Source organism: Moschus berezovskii, chromosome 22, assembly GCF_049115385.1.
Source record: "Moschus berezovskii isolate FMDL1 chromosome 22, NW_MosBer_1.0, whole genome shotgun sequence".
Taxonomy (NCBI): domain Eukaryota; kingdom Metazoa; phylum Chordata; class Mammalia; order Artiodactyla; family Moschidae; genus Moschus; species Moschus berezovskii.
This window is the reverse complement of record NC_142481.1, coordinates 3116589-3141340: the sequence shown is the minus strand read 5'-3', so window position 1 is coordinate 3141340 and position 24752 is coordinate 3116589. Positions and strand designations below refer to the sequence as shown.

Below are 24752 nucleotides of genomic sequence, written 5' to 3'. Positions count from 1 at the left end.
AACCCCCCCTCGTTGGGCATGGCCCCCGGACCCCCATCCCTGAAGGGCAGGGCCAGGTGTGTTGTGTCTCCCGCCTCCGACGTTCGCCTTGAGGCCTATTTACAGATTCACAGTTGGGGGGCAGGGAAGGGGGGTGGAGGGGATGCCCCTCCTTCCCCGGCCCCCTGGGGTCAGGGCAGGGGGCTCCCGTTGGTGGCCAGGAGCTTCTTGTCCTTAGGGGGGCCTCGGCGGGGAGAGCTGGTCAGCTCCGGGTCTGGGCGGCCGGGTGCGGGCTGCAGGCTTCGGGGTGGGGTCCCGGTGGGCCGGGTCTGGGCCCCGTTCTTCTCGTCTGTGCGGGAGGAAACACTTTGGCCTCAGGAAGGGATGCCAAACCTCTGGTGGTGAGGGGGCAGGGGGCGGCTGCCAGGGCTCACTCATGCCAGCCACAACGAGGCCTGCCTGCCTGCCCTGCACCAACAGGGCGCAGCCCTCCAGCCCGGGGCCTTGGAGACCAGACCAAACCCCAGGGAGTCCTGGCGGGCCCAGTTCAGGAGACAGCCCCAGAGACTCTGGTTACCGCAGTTTCCCAGGTCCCGGATCGTGGCCAAAGCGCCCCCTTCCCTTTGGGAGCCTTAGGGAGCCCCTAGCAGGTTGTTCCAGCTCTCCCAGCAGCGCCTGCATGACTGGGGCACCTATCTGTGGGGCCAGACTGGGCCACTGGCCACACCTGGCCAGGGCTGGTTCCCAGTGGTCAGGCAGCAGTTTCCACAGGGCCTGAAATGAGCTGAGGTCCCGTACCAGAGACCACCCCTTAAGAGACGCTGACTGCTGGAGGTCTTGCTGCCATAGCAACCCACAGGGCTGCCCCTCTCTGGGGCTCAGTCGGAGGTCCCCACACTGCCCCACTCCCCTTATAAGGCACACATCTTGGACCCCGGGTCCCTTTGGGTCTTACATCTCTGAAGGTGTGCCCTTTAAGGAACTCTGGTCGTCAAGGACACCTTTCCTTGGCAACCGGGTCTAGAGAGGTTCAGGGGGACTTCCTGGCTTCTGCTTGCCCTGGAGAAGCAGACTAACAAGGCAGAATTCCTCTACCTGCCTATCAGGGCGGCCCTACACTTGGGGTTAGCCCCGTTCGTCTGTGTGGGACCTCTGACCTCCAGGGCTGCGTGATAATAAATTGATGTTGTTGGAACCACAGAGTTTGTGACCTAGACCTCCTTGATCCCTGGTGGCTAGGGGACTCCCCTCCCGACAACCAGGGCTGGTGGGCACAGAGAAGCCCCTTCCCCCCAGAGCACAGACCTTGCCCCCTCCCGGGGAGAGGCCCGAGTCTGTGAAAGCCAGGCCCAGCAGGGCCAGAAGGGTCTGGGAGACAGTGACCACCTTGTCCTGGTTTTAGCACTGAGAGTCCTGGGTGTCAGGAACCTCTGTCCCCAGCAGAGCGGGATGGCTGGTCGCCCTCCTCCAGAACACAGTTCGGGAGCCTCCAGTGGCAGGGAGCTCCACCACCTCCAACTAGAGACCGGTGGTCCCGTCAGGGACCCCTGGAGGTCCCCTCCCTCTGTGGCGAGGCCTTCTCAGGTTCGGGAAGGCCTGGTTCCCTGGGAGCCCCGCAGCTGAAGCCTCGCGGGTAACACAAGCCCCTGCAGCACTTGGCCACCGGAAGTGCCCCCTCCGCCCTGCCGCCCTGCCCTCATGGGTGCCCCCACCTGCCAAGGCCTGTACGGACGGCTGGTCATGTGTGCTCAGCAGCTGGGCCTGGATGGTCTCCACCACCCGCTTGAACCGGCGGCTGGGACCTGCAAGGGGCAGGGCAACAGACCGATGAAGCAAGATCCATATTTTCCGGCAAGAGGGGAAAAAATTCAAACATGAAAAATTTTCTCCACCCGTTTGGGCCTCCTCCCTGCTTCTTGCTGTATGTCTATTGTGTGCCTGCACTGAGCACACCTGCTTAGGAGGCAACCTTGTTAATCTTGACGGTGACCCATGACCCATGACTCGCTCTGCACCTGGATCATGCAAACCACCAGTAACACGTCATTTCCCGTTCGGCCCTCTGTCTCACAAACGCATATAACAGCGCATGGATTGCTCATGAGCGGAACAGCTCTCAGACTTTCTGAGCAGCTGCTCCCGCCTTACAGTGCTCAGTTTGACTCCAATACAATTTTCTAATTTTTTTTTTTCTTTTAAAAGTTTTACTTATTTTTGGCTTCACTGGGTCTTCTCTGCAGTGCGTGCCTTTCCTCTAGTCTCGGGGGGCGGGGGCCCCTCTCCAGTTGCGGTGCTCACTGCAGTGGCTTCTTTTGTCGCAGAGCACGGGCTCAGTAGTTGTGGCAGACTGGCCTACTTGCTCCAAGGCATGTGGGATCCTCCCAGAACGGGGATTGAACCTGTGTCCCCTGCATGGGCAGGCAGATTCTCAACCACTCGACTGCCAGGGAAGTCCCTCCATTTTTTTCTTAAAACAACGGATTCATCTTTTCATCTGCCCTGCTGGCCTAACTGGCCGGATATGACAGGCACCCACCAGAGGGCACCGGGAGTCCACCGGAACCAACACTGAGAACCAGCACGGGCCCCGCCGGGCTTCTCGGTACTTCTCAGGTGTTCTGATGAGTTCTCCTGCTATCCAGCTCTCACTGTTTGAGTGATGATCCTGAAAATTTTATTTGCACTGTTTTCACTTAAGGCTTGAAATCTGAAGGGGCTCCAGTGCATTTCCTAGGCAGGACCTGGGCGTCTGGGCAAGAGGCCCAGGGAAACATAACTGGCTGGGTTTTTGTTAAATTTGATTTAAATTCAAAATTGAACAAGTTGCTATATGGTCTGAAAAGAGACTTTCGGTAGTGAAGTGAGAGACTGAGTTATTCAGTTCTTAATGATACCAAGCAGGGCCCTGTGGGGTTCCTGGGCCCCCCATTTCTCTGATTATAATAAGGAACTAGCCTTCATTCAGCCTCCATGACCTTCCCTGAGTTCCAAGGGGCCGATTCAAGCAGTTGTTAATTAGGGAAGGGAGGCGGTGTGAGACCTGGGAGAAACAAGCAGTCAAGAGCAGCCTTGGGGGCCTCCCCGGCGGTCCCGTGCTTAAGAATCCACCTTACCAGGCAGGGACCCCCGTTCGATCCCCGGTCTGGGAGATCCCACACGCCACGGAGCAACTAAGCCTGTGCGCCGCAACTACGGAGGCCCGCGAGCCCGCGAGCCTGCGCTTCGAAACGAGAGAGGCCGTCACAGTGAGAAGCCTGAGGACCGCGGGCAGAGAGCGGCCTCCACCCCTGCAACCAGAGAAAGCCCACGTGCAGCAACAAAGACCCAGCGCAACCAAAAAATAGTTTTTAATTAAAAACCTTAAAAAGTCGAGAAAAGTAACCCACGGTAACTCCTTGCTAGATTCAGAAGCAGCACGCAGGCGATTTGCCACAGTGCCCTCAGAAAACTGCTTAGATCGTATTTCATATCTGAATTAGGCTCCGAAATTAATAATGGGAAATTGAGCCTCAAAGGCCAAACAGCTCCCGTACAGACAGCCACTGATGGGAATACCAGCTGGGCTTATGTATGCTTGCAACTACTTAATTGGGAATTAAAGGAAATCCTGTCCTGAAATGCCAATATAGGTCTTTTCAGCACCCTAAAACGGATTTTTCACACACAGTTAAAAGCCTGCAGTCTCCTGGACCTCTGCCTGCAGGATTTACTGGAAACAACAGTGGTAAGAGTTTTTCCTCTTTAAAAATTAGGTTAGCAGGGAAAATATTTGTAGGGCTAGCTTCTTGAATCTTTTGGATTGGAAAAACTTCTAAACTGTAAAATTTTAGAGAGCTCTCATCACATTTTCCTATTTTCATTCATATGCAGAAGCCCCCAAAGTTTTCCAAATTCCAAAAATGGCTCATTGAGGGATTTCCCCAGTGGTATCAGTGGTTAAGAATCCGCCTGCCAATGCAGAGGACACGGGTTCAATCCCTGGTCGGGGAACTAAGATCTCATGTGCATTGGAGCAAGGACTGAGCCAGGACATCACAACCAGCATCCATGTGCAGCAACAAGGATCCCGTGTGTTGCAACTAAAACCGGACAAGCCACATAAATAAGCAAATGAATATTGAAAAATAATTTAAAAAAATGTAACAAGTAAGCTGAAAATTGAAGGGAAGGCAACTCTGAAAGAGAGAACAAAAGGGAGATAGGTGATCTGAATCCAACCTCTTTTGTAACTGCTGGGTTTTATTTTATTGTAACTGACTCCTGGCTGAAATTTTGAAATGGAAACTATGGGGTGTCTATTGGTGCATCTGTATGCATCTATATGTGTGTGTCGTAGATGTGTGTTACTGCCAAAATTAATCTGTAAATGAGCTCTATTTATTGGCTTACAGGGAAATAGGCACTTACGTAAATGCTTGGAAAGGGAAAAGAAACTAACCCTAATGACTTTCAGGTTTGCATGAACTGGGAAACATTCAGTATAGCATTAATACCTGGTACTAAATTTAGCTGAAATTTGTTGCATTAATTAATACAGACATGTTTTTAGACTCATCACATTAAGTATAATATTTTTATTATATCTAGGTTTCCTAGAAATCAAATAACTAAGATCTTATTATTCCTGTTACAAAGTTTGTCAGCAAGAAAAATAACTAGATATGATGAAACTTCAGTAAATAAAGTAGACATAAATAAGTGCTGTTAGGTAAACTCTTTTGGAATAATTACGTCTGGGGAATGTATATCTAAATTAGTCTCTTCAGGATTTGACGACCTGAAACTTTAGAGGACTGCTACCCTCAGCTGTCTTGAGCATCCCACACAGCAGGCTGGGGGCAGCCGTGGCCCGGGACACTTACCGGAGATGAGAGTAAAGGTGACAGAGTAGATGCCACCACCACCGCTGCCGTCCCGCCTGGGGGAGGGTTCGGGACCCTCAGAGGAGCTGATGTCCACCTGGAAGCGGACAGGCTTCTGGAAGACGGAGGGGCCACCGCTGGCCTTGTACTCAGCCCTGAAGCTGGTCTGTGACAGCACGCTGTGACTCAGGCTGGGGATCTGAGGGGGGGGGGACACGAGGAGGGGGTGACTTCAGCAACCTGACTCCAAGGCAGAGATAAGCAGTCCTTGATCAGCGCTGCCCCAGGATATACCAGTCCCCCCAGCCACCAGGGGGAAAGGATAACAGAAGAGGCACCTGGTGGCCCCACTGTCTGCTGGGATTTGTAATTTTCTCTGTCTTATAAACAGAGCATCAGAAAAATGACTGAGCTACTGAATCCCATGGTAATATGGACTTTCACATCTGGTTCCAGCCCCAGGCCCCAGGACCACACTAAATGAATTCCTTCCTTCCGCCACAAACCCTGCCCAAAGTCACATCTGTCTCAGAAACATTAAGCCCATGAGCGCTGTGAGGGCAAAGAACCACAGGACCCAGTGGACAACCCGAGGCCACTGAAAAAGTATTGGTGGTTCCTTTGCCAGTCTCTGACCTGGTGGCAGGGAAATGGCAACTCACTAGTCCTCAGTGGAGGCTAACATGCAGGGGATTGTAATTCAGGATCCTATTTCCCACTTCCCGGCCCCAGGGCTCAGTACACCTGCATCCACGTCCCCACAGTGACCACACCCAACTCTGGCTAGAAAACTACAAGTCCCATGAGCCCCAGGTGGAACCCAGACCAGCACTAAGGAGGTGAACCCCAAAGGCTGCTAGGATTTGTAGTTCTGTGGAAGCCGGGGTGCACGGGGACCTAGGCCCCTCACCGACAGGAAGGCGTGGACAATGTCCGCTTTGATGCTGCTGAGAGGTTTATCCTTTAGCACGAGGAATATTTGTTCTTCTTTGTCCAAGGAGATGAAGTTCCCGAACCAAGAGCGTTTTGCCAGCCTGAGTGGGAGCGGATGGGTTGGAGGCGGGTTGGGAGGAGGCTAAGGGAATCGCCCGTCCATCCCCCTCTTCCCTTCCCTGTCAGACTCACTCTGGAGAGGACTCTGGCGTCAAACTGGACATCTCCTCGGCAGTGGGGACTGGGGAAGAGAGAGCAAGGTCAACACGTGTCCGTCACCTGGTGTCCAGCACACAGGCCAGCAGGGACCTCCACCCAGGGATTCCAGACCCCAGAGTCTGTTCCCGTTCCTGCAGTTACACCCCAAAAGGCACGTGCGCTGTGGGACAGACGTTCTCTCCAGGGATGTAGCCCTCGGTTGGGCCATGCCTTCTGGGGATGGAGCTTGCTAGCCATGAGCCAATGGGAAGGTGGGCCACAGCACTGAAGAGGCGTGTCCTTCAGGCGAGCTCCTCCTCCAGAGTTGGAGGCCCGACCTCGCCTCTCCCCAACAACTTAATCTGCTCCCATCAGAATCTTTTCAGCTTTAGCATCAGTCCTTCCAGATTTATGGGGTCGCAAAAAGTCGGACACGACTGAGCAACTGAACTGAACTGAAGTGAACAGCATCTTCTCATAGGTCGTGGGAGTCCAGGCCCCCAGCCTGGTCCTTCCTGGGGACCCAGATGTTAGACCCCAGCCCCCACCCCACATTAGGACTCAGGAGTCCACGTCCCCAGCCCTCAAAGGACCCCCGTACCCTGCATCTTGCGCCGGTGAAAGCGGGGGGAGCCCAGGAAACTGTTGCGGATGGAGTTGAGACGACTCCTCCAGGCAGCTCCCCCGACTCCGCCGCCAGGGCTGGGGGGCGGCGTTGTCCCTGGGGTCCCAGTGGGGCTGGCCCGGGGTGTGTGCAGGGGCGAGTGCAAAGGGGTCCCCCCGGAGGAGCGCGGGGAGCCTGGGGGGCCGGGCAGGGGTGTGGAGCGGGCACTAGGGGGCGGGGGCTGCTCCCCGGCGCCCCCACCCCTGGGGCCCCGAGAAGGCAGCGTCTGCGTTTTAGAAGTCGGTGAGCCCCCACCCCGGGCCTCATCTCCAGTGGGCTCCGGCGAGAAGGAAAAGACCGGACTCTGTAGAGCAGTGGAGTCGAGTGAGAGTGGACTACAACTCCCAGAACACCCTAGGAGCCCCACAGGTGCGCGTGCGCACACCACACACACACACACACACACACACACACACACACACACACACACCCAGTGGAGTCGAGTGAGAGTGGACTACAACTCCCAGAACACCCTAGGAGCCCACACACACACACACACACACACCCCCAGTGGAGTCGAGTGAGAGTGGACTACAACTCCCAGAACACCCTAGGAGCCCACACACACACACACACACCCCCCCCAGTGGAGTCGAGTGAGAGTGGACTACAACTCCCAGAACACCCTAGGAGCCCCACAGGTGCACGTGCGCACACACACACACACACACCCCAGTGGAGTCGAGTGAGAGTGGACTACAACTCCCAGAACACCCTAGGAGCCACACACACACACACACACACACACACACACACCCTAGGAGCCCCCCCCCACACCCCCAGTGGAGTCGAGTGAGAGTGGACTACAACTCCCAGAACACCCTAGGAGCCACACACACACCCACACACCCCAAAGCATGATGGAACTTGTAGTCCAATTATTTCCCCAACACCCCCACCCCCACTCCCATTGTTGAATTGGGGCAGGGGCTTTTTCTATCATGCTCAGGGAATGTAAAACCAGCAGTGACAAAAACAGAGTAGGTGCTCAGCTAACTTTGGTTAAATGAATAAATGGGACTCTTCAGGCACACTGAAAACCCAACTCTGTTGATGTGGGAAATGGTTGGCCAGTGGACTAAAATACTGATGAGGCCTTGGGTCTTTGGCTCTTTGGGGACAAAGAGGCAATGTCCCAGGACTTCATAGGAATTATAACTTCTGCTGCTTCAGCTTTGCTCCCCAGGGTCTTCACTCCCTTACCCCCCTTAATCCATCTCGGACCCGGCCTTACCCTTGGGCTGCTCAGAGGACTGGACGACAGACCAGTGGAGGCTCCACTGACACTACGGGATCTGAAAAAAAATCAGGTGGGAGGGTTTCAGAAGGCTCATATGTCTTCTCCCTTCCACACTCCTTCAAGATGAGGAAATGAGGCCCAGAGAGGGGAGGAGACTTGTGCCAGTCACACAGCACCTCTGAGGTGGCCATAGCGTTGGAGCCCTGAACTCTCTCTCCACCCAGGGCTGTGCATTCCAGTGGAGGGGAGGGGGCTCGCACCTCTGGCTGTGCTGGGCCATCTCCAGGGCCCGTCGAGTGGGCACCGGGGAGCCACCACCCCCAGCATCTGTGATGCTCAGGACTTCCATGGACTTCCGCTCTGGCCGCCGCTTCCCGTGACGGCTCAGCATGGGGGAATCCACACGCTTCCGAGGCGGGTCTGCGGGCCGAGAGTATCATCCCAATCAGAGGGTGCACTGGTGCAGCTGGGCATGACACTTGTACAGACGCGGAAACTGAGGCTCAGAGTAAAGAGGGGCTTTGACAAGGGTCTCAGGGCAAGTCAGGGAGTCTAAAGTTAGAAGGTCAAGGCCTGCAGCACCCCTGTCCCTCCCTGGGGAATCTGGGGTCTAGACTCCCCAGCCTGCCCTTCTCACCAACATCATTCCGGGGAGGCAGGTCCTGATCCTCACAGCTGGGGTACCGCTCCTTCCGATCCAAAAGCAGGTAGTATATCATCTTCTCTTGGTTCTCCCTGTGGGGGGTGGGGCAGGAAAGCAAGGGGTCAGAGGTCAGGCCCCAGAGATGGTCTCCTCCCCTCCTTGTCTGTGGCTCTGTGGCACTCAGTGCATCAGGCTCTCTGTCTGTGGCTCCATTGTCCTAGGTATCAATAGGGCTGGTCCCTTGGTCTCAGTATGTCTCTCAGCCTCATTTTACCTGACGATATAATAATGATGCTAATGCGGCTCAGATAGTGACGTCTGCCAGCACCGAAGGACACCCAGGTTCAATACCTGGATGGGGAAGATCCCCTGGAGAACAGCAACCCACTCCAGGATTCTGGCCTGGAGAATCCCCTGGACAGAGGAGCCTGGCGGGCTACAGTCCATGCCGTGGCAAAGGGTCGGACACCACGGAACAACTAACACTTTCACTTCAACATCTGAGCACTTACTGTATGAAGCACTGTGTGAGGCATTGAGTTGTCCTCAGCATCTATTCATACTTTTCAGAATCCTTTCTTCTCCCCACTGGGCCTACCACCCAGCTCCGCCTGGTTCCCCCTGGAACAGCTCCACGCCCCTTCTCATGGCCAGGCCTCCCCAGGAGGGGGCTCTGTCTGTGGGCGCCCGGCAGGCTGCGGGGGTCCCCCTCGCCCCACGTGGCCAGGGTGTCTGTCAGGATCGGGGGTCTTACTCCTCACTGCGCAGCTCCCGGTGCAGCCGCTCGCGGTCCCTGAAGCAGCCCAGTGACGCCATGCTCTCCAGGACATCCGGGTCCAGCTCTCCATTTGACGGCAGGCTCCGCATGGCCACGCGGCGGCCCGGGGCTGGCTCCAGGCACGGATCCGGCTCGTGTTTCCCGCCCCTGGGGAGGAGAAGAATCGTAGGAAACTGGGCGTCTCCTATGTCTCTTAAAGCGGAGGCTCCGTGATCCCCTGTCCCAGCCTGCTCCTTTATTGGGAACCCCGGAATCAGGGCCCCAGCACACCTCCACCTCAGATCCAGGAGTCCAGACCCCCAGCCCCTCCTCATTCAGGACCCTTGGCACCCCACTCCCTAGCGGGCTCTCCTACTTTGGGGGCCCTTGATATTTGGGGTCCTCTCCTTCCCCCTAGGACCCAGGTGTCCATTTCCCCCATACTCACAGGTACCAGGGGTGTTTCTGAATTTGCTCCAGCTGTGAGGGGTGTGGTTGGTAGAGAAGCAGAAGTGAGGTCGTTTGAACACAGCAGGTGCGCAATTAAAGTTGCCTAGGTGGCGTTGGGGGGGTCCCTAACGCGACCCCCAAAGGGCGGGCAGCACGCCGGCTTATGTCTCCCCCTAGTGGCGGCTCGCGGCGCAACCTGACTATTGCGGAGGGCGGGGCAGGGGCGGGGGGGGGGCCTGGCTACGTCTCTCGCACGCGCAGTGGCATCCTGCCCACGCGCCACACCGCCTTGCTAGGGCCAGTATGCGCATGCGCCCTCCCAGGTTGGGGGTTGTGTGCGGGTTTTTTTTTGGTGTGGGATGTGTGAGTGTGTGTGAGTGTGTCAGTGTGTTTGTCCAGTATGCACATGCGGCCTCCCGGGTGTGTGTCTGTGTGTGTGGTGTGTGTGTGTGTCCACTATGCACATGCGTCCTCTCATGTTTGTGTGTGTGTGTGTGTGTGTGGTGTGGTGTGTGTTTCCACTATGCACATGCGTCCTCTCGTGTGTGTGTGTGTGGTGTGGTGTGGTGTGTGTGTCTGTGTATATAGTGTGGTGTGTGTGTGTCCACTATGCACATGCGTCCTTTCATGTTTGTGTGTCTGTGTGTGTGGTGTGTGTGTGTTCACTATGCACATGTGTCCTCTCGCGTTTGTGTATGTGTGTGGTGCGGGGTGTGTGTGTGGTGTGGTTGTGTGTCTACTATGCACATGTGTCCTCTCGCGTTTGTGTGTCTGTGTGTGTGTGGTGTGTGTGTCTGTGTATATACTGTGGTGTGTGTGTGTTCACTATGCACATGTGTCCTCTCGCGTTTGTGTGTCTGTGTGTGTGTGGTGTGTGTGTCTGTGTATATAGTGTGGTGTGTGTGTGTTCACTATGCACATGTGTCCTCTCGCGTTTGTGTGTCTGTGTGTGTGTGGTGTGGTCGTGTGTCTACTATGCACATGCGTCCTTTCATGTTTGTGTGTCTGTGTGTGTGTGGTGTGTGTGTGTCCACTATGCACATGCGTCCTCTCGCGTTTGTGTGTCTGTGTGTGTGTGGTGTGTGTGTGTTCACTATGCACATGTGTCCTCTCGCGTTTGTGTATGTGTGTGGTGCGGGGTGTGTGTGTGGTGTGGTGTGTGTGTCTGTGTATATAGTGTGGTGGTTGTGTGTCCACTATGCACATGCGTCCTCTCATGTTTGTGTGTCTGTGTGTGTGTGGTGTGTGTGTCTGTGTATATACTGTGGTGTGTGTGTGTTCACTATGCACATGTGTCCTCTCGCGTTTGTGTGTCTGTGTGTGTGTGGTGTGTGTGTCTGTGTATATAGTGTGGTGTGTGTGTGTTCACTATGCACATGTGTCCTCTCGCGTTTGTGTGTCTGTGTGTGTGTGGTGTGGTCGTGTGTCTACTATGCACATGCGTCCTTTCATGTTTGTGTGTCTGTGTGTGTGTGGTGTGTGTGTGTCCACTATGCACATGCGTCCTCTCGCGTTTGTGTGTCTGTGTGTGTGTGGTGTGTGTGTGTTCACTATGCACATGTGTCCTCTCGCGTTTGTGTATGTGTGTGGTGCGGGGTGTGTGTGTGGTGTGGTGTGTGTGTCTGTGTATATAGTGTGGTGGTTGTGTGTCCACTATGCACATGCGTCCTCTCATGTTTGTGTGTCTGTGTGTGTGTGGTGTGTGTGCGTCCACTATGCACATGTGTCCTCTCGCGTTTGTGTGTCTGTGTGTGTGTGGTGTGTGTGTCTGTGTATATAGTGTGGTGTGTGTGTGTCCACTATGCACATGCGTCCTCTCGTGTGTGTGTGCTGTGGTGTGGTATCTGTGTGTGTGGTGTGTGTGCATGTCCACTATGCACATGCGTCCTCTCGCGTTTGTGTGTCTGTGTGTGTGTGGTATGGTGTGTGTCTCTGTGTATATAGTGTGGTGTGTGTGCATGTCCACTATGCACATGCGTCCTCTCGCGTTTGTGTATGTGTGTGGTGCGGGGTGTGTGTGTGGTGTGGTGTGTGTGTCTGTGTATATAGTGTGGTGTGTGTGTGTCCACTATGCACATGCGTCCTCTCGCGTTTGTGTATGTGTGTGGTGCGGGGTGTGTGTGTGGTGTGGTGTGTGTGTCTGTGTATATAGTGTGGTGTGTGTGTGTCCACTATGCACATGCGTCCTCTCATGTTTGTGTGTCTGTGTGTGTGTGGTGTGTGTGTCTGTGTATATAGTGTGGTGTGTGTGTGTCCACTATGCACATGCGTCCTCTCGTGTGTGTGTGGTGTGGTGTGTACATGTTGGGTGTGGTGTTTCCTCCTCCCCGGTCTGGAGTGGCAGGTAGGCAGGACCCAGGATGGGGCTCAACCAGCGACTCCGCTCCCAGCCGTTGCCTCGGGGACGGAGGGATGGGTCCTGGAAACCTGTCCCCATGACTGCCCCGGACACTCTGTCCCCACCTCCCACCGTCCCTCCATGCCCGTCCCCCAACTCACACTGAGCCTTTTCTCGGGCTCCACTTCAATCATCCCCCGCAGCAGGCTCTGGCAGTCTGGAGGGATGAAGTGGGGCATGTGGAAGACGCCCCGTTTCACCTTCTCCAGCAGCTGGCGGAGGTTGTCATCGTCGAAGGGCAGAGCCCCCTGCATGAGGAATGATAGGACCCCTGACACACAGAGCTCAGCGTATACCAGACGAGTGCCTAAGCACTTCACACACAGTGACATGGTCAGGCCTCGCCACAAGCCCCAGGAGGTGGTTAGCTGGAGCTGTCTCCACTTTCCGTTCCGTTCAGTCGCTCAGTCGTGTCCGACTCTATGCGACCCCGTGGACTGTAGCCTACCAGGCTTCTCCGTCCATGGGATTCTCCAGGCAAGAATACTGGAGTGGGTTACCATTTCCTTCTCCAGGGGATCTTCCTGACCCAGGGATCGAACCCGGGTCTCCCTCATTGGAGGCAGACGCTTTAACCTCTGAGCCACCAGGGAATGGGGAAACTGAGGCACGGAGGCATCCAGCCATTTGCACAAGACCACCTGGCTCTGAAGTGGCAGAGCAGTGATTTGGCAATGGGTGGTGTGTCCAGCACCTAAAAGGCTGGGGCTGGAGCTTGGAGCCTGTCCTTTAAAAACATGCTTCTCCCCAGGTTAGAGAGGGGTAGGTAATCTTCATTCATTCAACAAAGACCGAGCCTCCGTTACAGGTCAGGGATCCAGTGGTGAACAAAGCAAGCCCCTGACCGTCTGCAGCTCACACCCCGGGGTGGGAGAGGCTGGTGACGGAGAAAACAGCCCTACAGTGACCGGGTGCCTGAGGTGACGCTGGACTGGACTAGGCAGACCAGGCCGAGCGAGGGCTGTGGGAATCTGGGGGTGTAGCAAGTTGAGTGGTGTCCCCCCACAATTCCTGTCTACCCGGAACCTCAGAATGTGACCCTGTTTACAGTTACATCTCTGCAGATATAATTCACTGAGGATCTGGAGGTGAACTCCTCCAGGCTTTCGGGAGGGGGGCCCTCCATCCAGGGCCTGGAAGAGGTGGGGCAAGCACAGAGAGACACCCTTCGAGGACTTACACACACAATGACAACTCTGTTAACCGCCGGGGAGCAGACAGCCTCCCACTGGGAAATCTGACCTCATGATGGGAGGGAGGGGGCCCCGGGGAGGCTTCCTGGAAGGGAGATGATTGAGCTGAGAGCTACAAGAACTCTAGTGTTAACCAGGTGAGCAACAGGGCTGGCAGGGACAAGACAGTAGGTGCAAAGGCCCTGTGGTCGGAGCTCACGTTCCCCAGCTTGGTTCTGTTAATCCACTTGTTGTTCAGTCGCTGTCATGTCTGACTCTTTGCGACTCCATGGAGTGTAGCCTGCCAGGCTCCTCTGTCCATGGAATTTCCCAGGCAAGAATACCGGAGTGGGTAGCCATTTCCTTCTCCAGGGGATCTTCTGGGACCAGGGATCGAACCTATGTCTCTTGCAGTGGCAGGCGGATTCTTGACCACTGAGCCACCAGGGAAGCCCCTGTTAATCACTACGATACTACAACACCCTAGGATCAGTTAGTAAGCAGCTGCTTGCTGGAGTGCTCCAAGTCCTCCTGGCTGCCTCATCCCTTCCCAGGGGACCCTCTAGACTTTCTCACGGTTCTGTGACTGGATGGTTCGCTCCGGGCAAAGAGAGGGGCACGCCCGGGATTTTACTCTGTTGGTAAATACCCCCCCACACACGTTCCTGGTACCAGTTAAATATCTGGGAGACAACCCCTGAGTTGAGGTTGGCAGTAGATATTCTGTGTTACCAGCAGGCAGAGGACTATTTTAGGGGCGGTGCAGGGAGAGGCAAGGACGGCCTTACCACGAGCAGGGCGAAGAGGATGACTCCGCAGCTCCACATGTCAGCCCGGCGGCCGTCATACTTCTCGCCCTGGGAAGACAAGGGCCGGCTCTGATGCTCGCCTCTCCCGGGCCCCCCACCCCCGCCGGCTCCTCTCCCCCCGCCCCCCACCCACCCCTCACTCACCTTAATCACCTCCGGGCACGCATAGTGGGGGGACCTGAGGGACAGAGCGGGTGTGAGCCTCTGGTGGGCTTCTACCCCCTCCTGGGGGCGCAGGTAGCGGGCCCCCACTCACCCACAGCTGGTCTCCAGAAGGCTGTCCCCCACTTGCAGGGACGCCATGCCGAAGTCTGCGATGCGGATGTTGTTTTTCTCGTCCAGAAGCAGATTCTCGGGCTTCAGGTCTCTGTGGCTGAGACGAGATGGTGGGGCTCAGGCCTCTGCCCTCTTCCCAGAGTCTGAGGATCACCCTCCCACCCCACCCCCATTCACTATCTCTCAGAAGGGGATCGGGTCTGGCAACTTCTAGTTAGGGACCTTTGCAAACACGCCCCAAAGCAGAGACAAGAATATAAGAAGCCCCATGTACCCACCCACTAGCTTCACCCATTATCAGCTCCAGGCGCATCTTCTATAATCTCCACCCCTGCATATGCTCTCCTTCCCCCACTGGACAATTCTGCAGGAGACCTCCAGAGGGGGCATCATTTTATCCACAGATATTTGAATATGTGCAAAGTGATCTTTTTTTTTTTGAGGTAAGCAGGGCTGGTACTGAGCTGGCTCTTAAAATATTCAAATATTTCAGGGCATCCCTGGTGGCTCAGTGGTAAAGAATCTGCCTGCCAAAGATCCCACGTGCCGCAGAGCAACTAAGACCCTGGGCCACAGCTGTTGAGTCTGTGCTCTAGAGCCCGAGAGGGGCAGTTACTGAAGCCCACACGCCCCGGAGACTGTGCTCCACAGCAAGAGGAGCCACCTCAACGAGAAGCTCTCCCACCACAACTAGAGAGGAGCCCCAACTCTCCACAACCAGGGAAAACCTGTGCGGCCACGAAGACCCCACACGGCCAAAAATAAATAAAATTTTTTGAAAAATTCAAATATTTCAGGAAATTCCCTGGTGGTCCAGTGGTTAGGACTCCTGGCTTCCACTGCAGGGAACAGGGGTTGAATTCTCCAATCAGGGAACTAAGATGCCACGTGGCCCAGCCAAAAACAAAACAAAAATCAAATATTTCAATACTGAATAAAAAAAACTACTGTCAACTAAAGCCTATCATTGGTTCCTCCCTTGCCCACCCCCTACCCCATGACAAACTCCTCAGGATATAAGGGTTAATGATGTCCCCAGGGAGGTGGGGCGGAAGATTTTATAGTGTCTGTTGGAAGAGGTGGTTAACTGGGTCAGACTTGATAAATCTGTTGACTCTCGCCCCCTGGAGGCCAGTGTCTTTAATGTCAGAGTCCTGACACTTGTCAATAGGGAGGTGTCGACAATTTTAATGGGCTGCCTTTTCATCACCAGGCTTGGGTCCTAGGTCTTAGCCCCTTCAGCCTGATCCTCACCCCATCTCCAATCCCCTAACCCAGAGAGGGAGGTGTGCAAACAAATGAGGTTGAAAGATGACCTGGAGGCATCTTAATTAATCATTAAAATGCTGCATATTGAATATCTTGTTTTGAGAGCTGAAAGCAATTCAATGAGGAAAGGAAGATCTTTTCATGTGGATGTCCTTATGCAAAAAAAAAATTGACCCTCAGCCTTTACCCTACACCATATGCAAAAATTAATTTGAAATGGACCTTAGGCCTAAATGCAAGAGCTAAAACTACACAACTTCTAGAAGAATACATTGGAAGAAACCTTATGACTTTGAGATAGGCAAATATTTCTTTCTTTTTTTTTTTGGCTATACCCCACGGCATGTAGGATCTTAGTTCCCCAAGCAGGGATATATCCTGTGTGCCCTGCAGTGGAAACACGGAGTTTTAACCATTGGAATGCCAGGGAAGTCCTTGGGCAAATATTTCTTAACTAGGACAGAAAAGGAGAAGGCAATGGCAAGCCACTCCAGTACTCTTGCCTAGAAAATCCCATGGATGGAGGAGCCTGGTAGGCTGCAGTCCGTGGGGTCGCTAAGGGTCGACACGACTGAGCGACTTCACTTTCCCTTTTCACTTTCACACATTGGAGAAGGAAATGGCAACCCACTCCAGTGTTCTTGCCTGGAGAATCCCAGGGACAGGGAAGCCTGGTGGGCTTCCATCTGTGGGGTCACACAGAGTCGGACACGACTGAAGTGACTTAGCAGCAGCAGGACAGAAAAAGCATGAATTGTAAAAGAAAAAAAAACCCCAACAAACTGGCTTCATCAACCTTTGTTTTTCATAAGATATTGTTATAAAAATGCAAAAGCATGTCACAAACTGGGAGAAATTACTTGAAAAAAATATGCATTTGATAAAAAGATTCGTTCTTAGAATAAGTAACTCTTGGGAGTTATTCCTAGAGTCATCCCTCATTCCTGGAATAAAGAACTCTTACAGCTCAATAATAGAAAGATAAATAACTCAATTAAAAATGGGCAAAGGATCTGAACAGACATTTCTCCAAGGAAGATGTACAAATGGCCAATAAGCACATGAAAGGATACTCAACATCATTACCCATCAGGGAAATGCTCATCAAAACCACAATGAGACACCACTTCACACCCACTAGGATACGTAGAATCAAAAAGTCAGATAATAACAAGTGTTGGCAAGAGATTGGAACCCTCAGAGACTGCTGGTGGGGATGTCGAATGACACAGCTGCTTTGGAAAATGGGCTGGCACCTCTTTCTTTCTTTATTTTTTGGCACTTCTTTAAAAGGCTAAATATAGAGTTCCCATATGACCCAACAATTCTGTTGTTGTTGTTTAGTCGCTAAGTTGTATCCGACTCTTTTATGACCCCATGGATTGTATCCTGACGGGCTCCTCTGTCCATGGGATTTTCCAGGCAAGAATACTGGAGTGGGTTGCCATTTCCTTTTCAAGGGATCTTCTCAACCCAGGGATCGAACCTGCATCTCCTGCTTAGCAGGCTGATTCTATACCATTGAGCCACCTTGGAAACCCTACCCAACAATTCTGATCCTAGGTGTATACTCAGGAGAATTGAAAACATAGGTCACAGACCAAAACTTGTATGTAAATATTCATATGTCCACATTATTAATTACAGCCAGAAAGAAGAAATGACCAAAATGTTCACCAACTGGTAAATGGATAAGCAAAATATGGCAGAGCCATACAATGGAATATTACTCAGTCGTGAAAAGGAATGGGGTACTGATATGTACTACAGGATGGATGAACCTTGAAAGCATTTTGCCAAGTGAAAGAAGCCAGCCACAAAAGACTACATTGATAGGTAAATCCACAGAGACAGAAAGTAGATTAGTGGTTACCCAAGGCTGGGGGTGGGGTGAGGCGACTGCTTAATGGGTACAGGGTAATGATTTCTGGGGTGATGAAATGTTCTAAAAGTACATAGCAGTGATGCACATCATTGCAAATATACTAAAAAGTACCGAACTGTACACTCTGAAGGGTGGCTTTTATGCTGTAGGAAGCTTTTTTTGTTTCTTTTGCTTTTTTGCCACACAGCGCAGCTTGCATGATCTTAGTTCCCTGACCAGGGATCGAACCTGTGCCCCCTGGAGTGGAAGTATGGAGTCTTAACCACTGGATCGCCAGGGAATTCCCTACAACGTGTGACTTATATCTCAATTTTGGAAAAGCGGGCTGCAGCACTCTGGCTTCCAGTCATTCTGCTACACACTCCCAAGGGCCTGCCTTCTGGGTAGTACTAGCTTGTGCCAGCCTCCCAAGCTGCCCCCTCACCAGATGGAGTAGCTGTGGCAGAAGTCCAGTGCTGACACGATCTGGCGGAAGAACTTCCGGGCCTCCTTGGGGGTCAATCTCCCCTTCTTCACCAGGTAGTCGAACAGCTCACCTCCAGACACGTGCTCCAGAACCAGGTACCTGGGGGACATGGAGGGGGCAGAGGGCTGGAAGGGGCATGTGGAGGACCAAAGAGCCTGACTTCTTCTTCCAAAAGTACAAGCCCTCAATGCCATTGGTCCTGGAGGCAGAGGACCCCAATTTCCATGAGTCCCTGGGAAAAGGTGGCTCCAATTTCCATTAGCCTCTGGGAAGCAGAAACTCAATTCCCATTAGCCCTGGCCAGCATGTCAACTTCAGAGGTCAACACTATGTCTAGTTTTCCTCAGGAGATGAGGCAATTCCATTAGCACCTGGAGGTCAGAGATCCCAATTCTCACAGGCCCCTAGGAAATAAAGCCCCGTATTTCCGTCAGCCTCTGGGAAGCCAAAGTTCTCATGCTCATTAGTGTCTGGGATACAGATAATGGAATTCTAATCTATTCTTGGGCAATGACACTTGCAATGTGTACCAATTCAACGTCAACATCTGTGAGGTAAAGACTACAACTCCCATCAGCACCTGGGAAGTAAAGACTCCAATTCCCTTTAGTCCTTGAGAGAAAGAGACAGTCTCATCAGCCTCCAGGAAGTCAAAATTCAATTCCCATCAGCCCCCTGGCAGCACAGATTCCCATGTCAATTTCAAGAGTATTACTATTTTGACTCCCAGTCAAAGTTGTTTCCGGAGATAAGGCAACTTCATTAGCACTTGGAAGAAAGAGATCCCCTTGATCCTCACAGGACTTTAGGCAATATAGACCATGCCACCCCCACCTACTCCCATTAGCCCCTGGGAAGGCAAGCCTCTTATTCCCATAAGTCTCTGAGATGAAGAAACTAGAATTCTCATTCGTTCCGTTCCGTTCCGTCGCTCAGTCGTGTCCGACTCTTTGCGACCCCGTGGACTGTAGCCTACCAGGCTTCTCCGTCCATGGGATTCTCCAGGCAAGAATACTGGAGTGGGTTACCGTTTCCTTCTCCAGGGGATCTTCCCGACCCAGGGATCAAACCCGGGTCTCCCACATTGGAGGCAGATGCTTTAACCTCTGAGCCACCAGGGAAGTCCCAACTAGAATTCTCATTAATTGTTGGCAAAAAAAGATTGGCCTGTGCACCAATCTAAGTCAACTTCCGTGAAGTAAAAGACTACAACTCCCTTCAGGTCCTGAGAGGTTAAAAACTCCCGACTCCCATAAGGCTCTGGGACATGGAGACTCCTAATTCCCATCAGCCACCTGGATTTTAAAGACTCCAAATCCCATCAGGCTCTGGGAGGCTAAACCTCTAATTCCCATCAGCCCCAGGAAAACAAAAGCTCAATTTCTATGAGCTCAGTGGAAGGCTGAGGTTCCTCTGTGAGACCCTAAGTCCCACGGGCCCTCCTCCCCACAAGGATGGTGGAGTCAGAGTGATAGCTCCACCAATGGGCAACAGTGGCCCCTCCCTGCTGCCACACCTGGGGAAGCCTGAGGACTACAAATCCCATGAGCGCCTGGGGCCGGGGCAGCTTCCTTCCTGGGGAAATCCAGCCTCTGATGGGTGCTGGAGTCAGTTCAAACTATGGACTGCGAGGTCGAGCAGGGGGGGTGTCCCCTCTCCTGCTGCCCAGTCCAGCTGTCACTTCGGTCACTAGAGTCCAGACAAAGGCCTGTTGTCTGGAGCCGGGACAGCTGGACTCCACCCCCAACCTAAGGGGGTTAATCGACTTCCAAACACAGACTCAGAACTCCTGAGCAGACCCATTGTTGGGGTGTCCAGTCATAGCACCCAGAGTTATGCTGCAGGAGGATGGGAGCCTCCAATGCTGCAGAGAAAGGGTTTGGGAAGAGGCAGGATTCATTGAGCCTGGGGCTTTGCTAGGCCCCATTGCCCTAGCACATGGGAAGTGCAGGGGGATCTGCCCTTAGCAAGTCAGATCTGGCTGAGGGCACCCAGATTATGAGGTACAGAGTGTTCCCCACAGCACAGCAGGGCGAGGGACGGGGGCTGGGGAGGAAGGGGGAGGATCAGCCTTGTCCCCCATCAGGCACAGGGATGGCTCAGGCTTAGCTTCCCTGCTGCCAGGGTACAATAGGCCCAGAGCGTCAGGCCAGGTCAGCATGGGAACACGGAGGATTATGAGTGTGTGAGGGGGGATTGTCCTTGTGTAGTAGGGACGGGTCTGGACCTTCAGTGGCCCGGTCGCGAGAGCTTAAGTTTCCCCTGGCCTCTCCAGGCCTTGATTCTGGAAACGTCCTGCCCTAGGAACTTGGGGAGGATGCGTGGTGGGCTGGGTATCTATAAATACCTACAAATATTTCTTGTTCTCGTAGACGTCGTGGAGTTTGAGGACGTGTGGGTGCTCGATGAGCTTCAGGATGGCTATCTCCCGCTCCACCTGGGGGAAAAGGAACAGCAGGCGGTCAGCTTTGCCTCCCTCCCTGTCCCCAGCCCAAAGGGTCCCCTCTCCCCCAGCGCACAGACACACCTTCATCAGCACCGACTCAGACAGCTTCTCCCGGTTCACGATTTTGATGGCCACCTTCTGGCCCGTGATGCAGTGGACCCCGAGTTTAACCAGACCTGGGGGAATGGGACGCAAGATGTGGGGAGTGCTCCCAGTGCAGTCTCCCCACCTCTGGCTCCTAAGCACCCCCTTGCCAACCTGCTTCCTCCTTCTTCCCCTCCTGGCTGTTTCACGGTGGCTTGAATCACCCTGACCTGACCTGGGGACTGACAGTAGCCACTCCCGCCAGACACAACTCTCTTTCCACTCCCTTTTGTCCAATTCTGTCCCTTCTGGTTGTCCATCTACATGCCTCCCCCTCCCTCCACAGCCACCCTGGACTCTCCATCCTTCCCGTGTGCCCCTTTGAGTTCACCACTCCACGCCGTCTTGCTCGCTGGGTCTCCACGCCGTCTTGCTTGCTTGCTAGTTTTGTGTCCTCCAGTCTACCTCCTTCAGACAAACCTCTCTCTCTCAGCCCATCACTTCCTTGAGTTCTCTGCCCTTTAATCTTCTGGAAACACCATGTCTCCCAAGGAGTATAATCTTGTGACTGCCCCCTTCCCAGACCATCCTCCTCCTCCTCCTCTCAAACCTGGACCTCTCAAGCCCTTTCTTTGAGCTTTTAAAGACAGCAGGTGCAGCTGGGAGCATGCACAGCCCAAGAGTATGCCCACTCCCCAAGGTTAAGCCCTAAACCCAGGAATGCAGGCCCCCAGTTCCTCCTCCCTCAGACCCAGGAGTCCGAGCCCCCAGCTCCTCCTCCCTCAGACCCTCAAGTTCAGGCTCATGGCCCCTTCCTCCCCCACAACTCAGGAATTGAGGACAGCAACACCTTCACACTTTTTGCCCTGGGATGCGGAGTCTGACCCTCCCCCAGGCCTGGCCCCTGATCCCGAAGCTCTGGCCCGGGACTCAGGTGTTCAGCTCCTGTCTTACATCCACCCACCGCCCACTTGGCAGGAAAGAGGTTACGGAGGTTAAGCAACAACAGAAGATGACCGCCCCCTCCACCCCAGTCCACAGCCACCCCTGAGGGATTTGCCTCCTGCATCCACCTTTCCACCCCTCCACTCCCCGTCCCCACTCTGAGCCAGCATGCCGGAGAAAGGGCAGGATGCTGGAGACCCCATTGCCCCAGCCTCAGTGCCCCTGTCACCCCAACAGAGGCCCTCTGCGGCCAGAGGACAGTGCGGAGAGATGCCGCTTCTGGCGGCGCACCCCCATGCCGGCACCTCACCCCAGCCTGCGGCTGCACTGCACCAAGGACCTGGCTCCCGGCGGCCGGGACCCTGGCTGCAGGCCGAGGTCCCTTGCCCCCGTTGGCGCCGGACCCTCCAACCTCTGCCCCCAAAGCAGGGGAGCCTTTGGGCCCAGCACCTCCCCGAGGAGTCGGGACCCCAGAGTCCAAGCCCTCACCCCCTCAGCCTGGAGATCCAGCAGTCTGGACCCCGAGTCCCTTCTCTGAGAGGGACTGGGGGGGGTGTCCAGGAGCCCCGCCCTCTGCCCCCATCCCTCCTCGCCCCCACCCCGGGTGCCCCCTCCCCGGGCTCACCTGTCTGTCCTTTGCCCAGCGTCTTCTCCAGCCGATATGGGCCCACATATTGGGCGTGCTGGGGTGGGTGTGGGTGTGGGTGTGGGAGGTGGTAGGCGGGGGAGCCCCCGCCCCCATCCTTGCCCCCGGACGACATGATGCCCTTGGTCCCGGCCCGACCGGCCCCCCGGCCGCCCCCCCTGCGGCCAGTCGGCCCGTCCCTCCGGTGGGGGCCGGCGGCCGCTCCGTCCCGGCCCCCCCGGCTGCCCCCCACCTCGCCGGGCGTCCCCAGGGGGCTGGGCTGCGGCCCCCCCCCGGCCGGCGGGCCGCGGGGTTGGGGGAGGGGGGGCTGGCCCGGGGGGGGGGTCAGGCCCCGGGAGTCAGCATGGCCCGGGGGGGCTGCGCGGCCCCCCCTCCCCAGCCCGCTTCTGGCCGGGCCCCCGCCTCCTGCGCCTCCCCCCGCCGGGGGGGTCTGCGGTGCGGGCCGGCGGGTGCTGCAGGCCGAGGTCCCCCCCGCCCCCCCACGCGCCCTCTCTCCTCCGCCTCCTCCTCCTCTCCGCCTCCCCCCGCCACCTCGTCCTTTCTCTCCGGCACGCTGACATCACCATCCGGGGACTCCGGGCCCTTCCCCAAAGTTAACCCTTTCGGAGGGGGAGGGGGAGCGGGGGCAGGGGGCGGGCCCGGGCGCCGAGCCGCGGCGCCGCGGCGGCGGCGGGATGCTCCCGCGGCGGGGCGTGCGGGACGGACCCTGCCGGCGGAGGAGCGGGGCACACGGGAGGGGCAGAGCCGGGGCCACTCGAAGGGAGACGGAGCCTGACACGGGTCGGGGAAAGAGACGGGCGGCACGGGGACCGGGACCGCCAGAACCGGGGCTGGGGCCGCACGGGGAGGCGGGGGACCGCGCGGGCGGGCAGAGGCAGGAGAGACAGGGGGCGCAGGGAGACAGGGAGACAGAGCAGAGGGGAGAAGGTGCCTGGGAGAGACAGCGGGATGGAGAAAATCAGAGACAGGAATGGCGAGAGACACGGGAAGGGAAAGAGGCGGGGAGGCAGGGACCGGGCCGGGGCGGGGGTTAGAGACACAGAGATACGGAGGGGCAGCGGGGCAAAGAGATGAGCCGAAAACAGAGCCAGAGACGGCGAGAGGCTGAAGGGTAATGGAGGAGAGAGCCAGTGGTTGAGAGACCGAGGGGTGCGGAGAGAAACGGACAGAAACAGAGGGACGGGGGCACAGGGGACAGGATACAGAGGTGGGGCGCCGGGGGAGGTGACGGGAAGGATGGAGGGTCGGAGAGAGGAGCCGAGTGCGCGCGAGAGAGGGAGGAGGGGCAGAGAGACGGGGACGGAGGGCGACAGCCAAGCACAGGACTGGGAACCCCAAATATGGGGGCTCAACACAGGTGGAGGTCTAGATGCTGGCGGGCGATAGGACAGACTGGAGGGACAGGGGCAAAAGGAGACAGAAGAGGGAGAGAGAAGGTATTTGGGGAGTTGCTGACCCAACGCTCATCTTTGTTCCTCTTGACCCCCAATCTACCCATCCCGGCCTCCTTTCCCCACTAGCATTGGGGCCCCATATCCACCCGCAGCTCAGGGTGCATGTTTTTAAATATCTTGGATCCATACCTCCATTGAGAATACGCCACAATCCTCCTACAGAGAAACTTCCAGAACCCCTTGAGGTTCCTGTGAATCTTTTGGTCGTTATCTATTCTCTGTGTCCACCATCAGATTCCCTAGCTCTTCATGTGGATTCCACTGTAACCATACGTCCCCACTCTAGGTCATCCGTGTGCTACAATCATGTATCCCCACTCTAGGTCATCCATGAACCTGTGCACAGCTGGATTTCGATGTGACCTGGGATTCCGCTATGTCAGATACCCAAGGATGTTAGGCCCCCGTTTCACCCCCAAGTCTCCTACAGAGTGCACCCACGAGCCTTAAGTCTCCTAGTCAACCACTTTCATTCCATGATGCTATAGTCAGTGCTGAATCAGAGCCAGACACTGATTCAAGTGGTGAGGCTACAGCAGTGAACCAAGTCAACCAAGATCCTGTCCCATGGACCTCTCACTGCAGTGGGTGAAGCTGTAATAAGCAAGATAAACAATCAATATATATGTTGGAAATTCCCTGGTGGTCCAGTGGTTAGGACTCCGTGCTTCCACTGCAGAGGGTATGGCTTCCTTCCCTGGTTGGGGAACTAATACCCCACAAGCTGTGAGGCCAAAAATCAAACCAAAGCAAGCCAACAAACAGAAAATAAGATATATGGTATGTTACAGAGTCACGATCAGTGACAAAGAGGAAACGAGGGAAGGGGGACATGAAGTGTTTCTTTAAAATGTTATTTGTTTATTTCTTTGCTGCACTGGCTCTTTGCTGTTGCACACAGGCTTTCTCGAGCTGTAGCGAGAGGGAGCTTCTCTCCAGTTGCGGTGCACTGGCTTCTCATTGCAGTGGCTTCTCTTGTTTTGGAGCACCAGCTCTAGGCACACGGGCCTCAACAGTCGTGGCTGTTGGGCTCTCGAACACGGATTCAGCAGTTGTGGTGCATGGGCTCAGTTGCCCCACAGCAAGTGGAATCTCCTGGACCAGGGATCAAATCCACGTCCCTTGCTTTAGCAGGTGGATTCTCAACCACTGGACCACCAGGGAAGTCCAGGAGGT

The 24752-nt window shown here is 55.1% G+C and overlaps 1 protein-coding gene across 1 annotated transcript; it reads right to left on the bottom strand.

The window, feature by feature from the left end:
• Nucleotides 1-12: 12 nt before the first annotated feature.
• Nucleotides 13-22554, bottom strand: BRSK1 (BR serine/threonine kinase 1). The gene is made up of 19 exons (XM_055410568.2): nt 22102-22554; nt 20529-20623; nt 20353-20438; nt 17960-18100; nt 14362-14478; nt 14250-14283; nt 14085-14153; nt 12226-12372; nt 9725-9756; nt 9274-9444; nt 8514-8611; nt 8137-8296; nt 7871-7931; nt 6574-6940; nt 5967-6015; nt 5752-5875; nt 4842-5040; nt 1692-1781; nt 13-328 (listed from the first exon to the last, which is right to left on the bottom strand). The coding sequence occupies exons 1-19, from the start codon at nt 22235-22237 to the stop codon at nt 171-173; spliced, it is 2334 nt and encodes a 777-aa protein (XP_055266543.1). The 5' UTR covers nt 22238-22554; the 3' UTR covers nt 13-170.
• Nucleotides 22555-24752: the final 2198 nt, after the last annotated feature.

Coding starts and splice junctions, on each gene's coding strand:
- BRSK1 (XM_055410568.2), bottom strand. CDS start 22,237: ATGTCGTCCGGGGGCAAGGATGGGGGCGGGGGCTCCCCCGCCTACCAC. Junction 14,154..14,249: donor CGTGCCCGGAGGTGATTAAG/GTGAGTGAGGGG, acceptor TTGTCTTCCCAG/GGCGAGAAGTATGACGGCCG. Junction 9,445..9,724: donor CAGAAACACCCCTGGTACCT/GTGAGTATGGGG, acceptor TCTCCTCCCCAG/GGGCGGGAAACACGAGCCGG.